Source organism: Notothenia coriiceps, unplaced genomic scaffold (assembly GCF_000735185.1).
Source record: "Notothenia coriiceps isolate Sejong01 unplaced genomic scaffold, NC01 NC01_scaffold00038519, whole genome shotgun sequence".
NCBI lineage: Eukaryota > Metazoa > Chordata > Actinopteri > Perciformes > Nototheniidae > Notothenia > Notothenia coriiceps.
In genome coordinates, this window is record NW_011371220.1 from 9,551 (window position 1) to 15,161 (window position 5,611).

Consider the following 5,611-nt stretch of genomic DNA (forward strand, 5'->3'; position numbering starts at 1 on the left):
CCCCCCCCCCCCCCTCGGTAGAGCAGCAGCAAGGAAGACTAGACACGACTGTTAGAAGACATGCTGAGGGAAACACCAGTCTACCAGTCAGAAGCCGTTTTAAGCCACTAAAACTGACAGCAATTTGATCCGACGCCTGTGTTTCTGGCGTGGGATATTGTGAAAATCTGCTCCGAAAGTATCAGTGGAAATGCAAAGTGTGATTCAAAGATGTCATACCAATTTGACAAGTGTGACAGTGTTTTAGAAGGAAAATACCTTGTTCCTATATCCACATTTCTTTCTACTTTGCCCCTGACACCTGCATCTTTCTCTCCTCCTCGTGTTCTTCTATCCTAACCACATTGTTCACTTCTGGTTCTGTCCACAGGTATTGGTCCAGTGCTCGGCCTGCTGTTCATCCCTCTCATTGGCTCAGCCAGTGACCAGTGCAACAGCAGTTATGGAAGGAGGCGGCCGTTCATCTGGCTGCTGTCTTTAGGAGTTCTTCTGGCACTTTTCATCATTCCCAACGCCGACTTACTGGCTGCACGCTTTGCCTGGGGCGGGCGCACCCTCCAGGTAAGGCACCTGCTTCTTGGCTTTTATGAATTCTTCCTACAAGACGGGAATTAACACATATTCTACCATTTGCTACAGGTGGGCTTCCTTATCCTCGGGGTGGGGCTTCTTGACTTCTGTGGACAGGTGTGCTTCACACCACTAGAGGCTCTCCTGTCGGACCTTTACAAGGACGAGGAGGACTGCGGGCAGGCCTTTGCCATGTTCTCCTTCATGGTCAGCTTGGGAGGCTGTGTGGGATATTTGCTCCCCTCACTGGACTGGAGTAGTGGCCTGCTCTCTGTTTACCTAGGAGGCCAGGCCGAGTGCCTCTTCTCCATCCTCATCATCATCTTCGTCACCAGTGTGCTCATCACCATGAAGGTGTCTGAGGAACCCTCGTGTCCCAGCAGCGTCTTGGCGGGACCTGGATCTCTGTTGGAGGCGGGGCCCGGTACGATAGAGGGGGCCCGGTGCGGGGTGCCGCGCTCCTGCTGCTACCTGCTGAAGTGCAAGCTGAGGCTCCTGAAGTCCGGCCCCCTGCTGTGCCTGCTGAGGACCTGCTGGACCATGACCCCCGCCATCTACAGGAGCTACTGCCACGTCCCGCCGGTGATGCGGCAGCTGTGTGTGGCTCAGCTCTGCAGCTGGATGGCCGTCATGTCTTTTATGCTTTTCTACACAGACTTTGTTGGGGAAGGCCTGTACGAGGGCGTGCCCAGCGCATCACCGGGAAGCGTGTCCAAGCAACGATACGATGAAGGTCAGATCTCCTCGTTATACAGTACAATAATGTGTTATGTTAGCTTCATTTCTTCGACCAAGATTTTTATCTTTAACATCTTTTTCTGGGTTCCTTTTTTTGGTCAATTTTTATGTCCCTTTTGTTCCAATTGAAGAAATGAATGCTCCCCTGAAAGAACACATTACACGAGGAAGGGGTGCTTCTCAGCCTCTTGTGGCTGAAATGAGTATTACAACAACAAACAAATTAACCCTGGCATCCTATATTTCCCGGCATGTTACTCAAAATCCATTTATTTAAGGAACTGAGATACAAAATCATTGCAAAGCCTTTTTTAACCTGGTACAGAACTGGTAACACAGTACAGAAAACATTTTCGATCAAACTTTTTTTTCTCATTTGCCTCATCGTGACAACATAGAATGAAACAAACTCACATTGAGCTAGTGAGACATGTCCTTCCTTGGTCAACATGTCTTCACCTCCTCCACCATAAAGTGGCTCGGGGTCCTGGCTGAGCTGTCCCAGCTGGGCAGGATGCTCTCACATTCCTCGGGCACCGGTGGAGGACGGAGCCTGTGTTCCTGCACGCCCTGCTGCTGCTGCTGCCCTCATTTAAGCTCCTGTCAAAGTGTCAGACAGCAGAGAAGAAGTTACCATAGATTCTCTGTCAGGACACTTTAAATGAGATGGTGAACATTTTGTGTAGGTATGCCTTTGGACAAGTATGTTTATCGCATTGTCATTCCAAGGAATTTCAGGTATAACTTCCTACCCTGGCACTTATAAATAGCACCAAATAATACAGCTTTTCCTGTTACATTAGATGACATGTTACTTGTTAGATGCTTGTATCCAAAGCGACTCACATACTCAATACGGTGGGCAATCCCCACAGGAGCAATTTGGGGTGAGGTGTCTTGCCCAGGGACAACGACATGCAGTGGGGTTTGAACCTGTGACCCCCTGATCCGAACACCAACGCTCTCTCCACTGCACCACAGCCTCCTCCTGTCCCTGTTCTTTAAATTTGATTGAGTGTAAAGCTATGCAAATGCTGTGCCTATGTTTCTACCTACTTATAACTTTTTAGATAGACCCAACCAAATCTGGTGTAAGAGGTAGACTTCTTTCTTTGGTAGATTTTAACAGACAATTTGAGAAAGAACCGTAAAAGGGGAAAGGTTCGTAAAAGCGCTATTGTCCATGATATTTATTAACACAGTGAGTCATGTCGGAGTCAAGTGTAGTTTATTGTTCAGCCAAACTTCCTCTCTTCCCCCATTTGTCTCGCCCTTTTTTTCCTTTTCCATCATCCCTCATTCCTTTATGATTTAAATGGTAACTTTCCTACTGCCTTCCACCTGTTTTCTCCTCCCCTAATCCTCATTTTCCCTCTCACACCATTCTCCCTCTTTCATTTCACATTTTCATCCCTCCATCCACATTCTTGTCTTCTCCCTCCCTCCCTCCCTCCCTCCCTCCCTACTTTGTTTACTTTTTACTTTCCCTCTGTCTCTCCTCCCTGTGCCTGCTGGACCACGAGGAATGTCACACTCGCAAAGAATGAATGTCAAGGAATCGGCGCACAAAGAGCATGTTCATTCAAGTCAGGTAGACGGCCAAAGCACACAATTCTGAGGCCTGTCTGAGACTGAGCTGCGTTTGTTTAATCTGAAACACAGCGGATGTTATTTAACCACATCTTACACCCTGCAGATGTTGCTCAAAGTATTCTGCTTTGTCTGTAGTTGCTTGTTGTTTTAACTGTAGCTGCTTTTCTTGTTGTGATCAGGTTCCTACTGGGATACAAAGTAGTTATCTATGAAGCTTTAACCCATAATGCAGCAGTTTCCCTTTGCACAGGTTCAGTAGCATCGTAGCTCTGCCCCGTATCTCGTAGGGTTGTATTTCGGTGCTCATTAGCTTCTGTAGTGTTTGTAAAGTGGGCTCGGCAGCTTTGCTTTCCAGGAGTAATATGATACAGGTACTCCTTTCACGTAAGTGATTCTCTGCTCCGCTGCTGAACTCCTGACCCTCACTGTTCTGAGAGCCGGGAGATCCGGCTGATAGCACGCATAAATAAATAAAAGCCAGACATGTCGTCACTCCCTCTTCCATAGATTATTACTTTAATGAAAAAAACTTGTATTCAGGGGTGAAGCATATGTGTGGATAAACGGGAAAGATGGAACAATTTTCCATCAGTAAACACAAGCCTTAAGGTTAAAATGTATTAAAAATGTTGACATGACTGAAAACTAGCTTTCTGTGATTCTGTCTGAAGATGTAAATGCACATTTTCACATCAAGTGTAGTGGCAGAGGTCAAATAGAGGCTGCAAAAGCTTGTGTAATTGTTCTGGACTGGTTAAAAAACACATTAGGTGACTTTCTTATGAAAAGCAGTTGTAATATTATTGTTTGAGCATTGTGTTTACCTTTAGTGGTAGTGACTGTTGGTTTTTCTCAAGTTTCCCATTGCTACTATGGGTTGAGAATGAGATTGTCATTAAGACACATCACAAGAGTAAAATCACTGATACATGACGGTAAACTGTAACTGACTAAATGTGTTTATTTAGGTTCTCGCATCATCCAAGATCATCTGTACTGACGACATAATAGGACTTAATGTAAATACAACTTCCATTGTATTCTTCCAGGTATCCGTATGGGCAGCCTGGGCCTGTTCCTGCAGTGTGCTACCTCAACCTTCTTCTCCCTGGTCATGAGTCGCTTGGTTCGACACTTTGGTTCTCGGTGGGTCTACATGAGCAGCATGGTGACCTTCACCTTCTCTGCTTTGGTCATCTGCCTGTCCAAAAGTGTGGTCTTGGTCACTGTAATGGCTTCCCTCACTGGATATGCGTACGCCACACTGCAGACTCTGCCCTACACACTCACCTGCCACTACCACAAAGAGAAAGAGGTACGTAAAGATGTCTTAACTATGGAGAATGTGTCCACATGTATTTTTCTAGGCCCTTAATCTGTATATTTTGGTGACTCTCATTTCAGATCTATATGCCAAAAAGGAAAACCAAAAGCGTGCATATAAAAGGTATTCCACCCAAGCGGGACTATTCGCCTCCTGTGGAAGACGCGCTCCCTTTGTTCAACAAGGACAGTTATGAGTACTACCCCGGTCCCCTGAAGCAGAACGGCTCGTCTCACAGCCCCGGTGGCACGGAACAGGAAGAGGTCGAGTCAGGGTTTGAGAAACGTGGCGTTGGTTTGGACTTTGCCATCTTAGACAGCACCTTCCTCCTCTCTCAGGTTTTCCCCACCCTCTTCATGGGCATGATCGTTCAGTTTGCGCAGTCCGTCACTGCCTACATTGCCTGCTCCGCCATTTTTGGTGCCATCGCCATCTATTTGGGCAGTCAAATCATCTTTGACCAAAAAGACCTTAAAAGCTGAGACTTGGAGGTAAAACGTTGGAGCAATGGAATCATTATAATATCAATCATTCAGGTTCCATGGGCGGGAACTCAACAATGCACTACTGATTCCAGAACGCCTTGAAAAGTGTTTGCTTTTATGAAAATAAGCTCTGCGTTCGGGAAGTGTGTGTCAGGTTATAAAAGAGTGGTTACAATAGACTTTTTATCTGCCAATGAAGTGCAGTTCTGTGTTAGAGCGGGTGTTGTTACCTGCTACCTGGAGAGTCAACACCAACTGTGTGCTCAGGTCAGGTGTGGTTCTCTATGGACGCAAATTAATTCTAAAGAAGTCTTTCTAAAAGAGTTTCTGACTAATCGTCTTTTTCCTCAGGTACCACAAACAGATTTACTGTTGATCTCAACCTCAGATACTTCTGTTGTTTTTTTTTTAATGTTCTGATCCTGAACTATCCACCATTTTTTAAAGAGCAGTCTGTTTGTCTCATATCACATGTACCTCTGTGTTTGCTTGCATTTGTCTATCAAGGATGGAAAACAACGGGGTTACTCCAATGATTAATTATTGCCTACATTTCCCTTAATACAGCTATATACAGGGCTTCTGACTGTATATAAGTTCAAGGTGTCGCTGCTGGAGTGAGGGCAGGACGTTTACTGTACTCGCTGTTTACATGATACATGAACATTAGGACTGCACAATTTTGGGAAAGAATCTAATTGCGATTTTTCTGACAAATATTGCGATTGCGATTCGGTTTGCGGTATTTGTTTTTAAGCGACCCAATGGAAGTTTATAGTAACATTCGGCCATATCTCCGGCTAGGAAGGTCGCATCAACATGCTCCGGTCTCTAGCACCCCTGCAGCCCGAGCTACGAGTGAAAGAGCTAAACTTACATGAAACTTCCGTTGGGTTGCTTT

The 5,611-nt window shown here is 45.7% G+C and overlaps 1 protein-coding gene across 1 annotated transcript in view; it reads left to right on the forward strand.

Moving 5' to 3' along the window:
• LOC104968257 (solute carrier family 45 member 3) overlaps positions 1 to 5,031 on the forward strand; it is a 12,283-nt gene extending 7,252 nt beyond the window's left edge. The window contains exons 2-5 of the mRNA XM_010797834.1: positions 371 to 561; positions 640 to 1,303; positions 3,951 to 4,216; positions 4,306 to 5,031. Of these exons, the coding sequence (XP_010796136.1) occupies positions 371 to 561; positions 640 to 1,303; positions 3,951 to 4,216; positions 4,306 to 4,707 (1,523 nt within the window). The 3' untranslated portion in view covers positions 4,708 to 5,031. The remainder of the gene's footprint in view (positions 1 to 370; positions 562 to 639; positions 1,304 to 3,950; positions 4,217 to 4,305) is intronic.
• Positions 5,032 to 5,611: the final 580 nt, after the last annotated feature.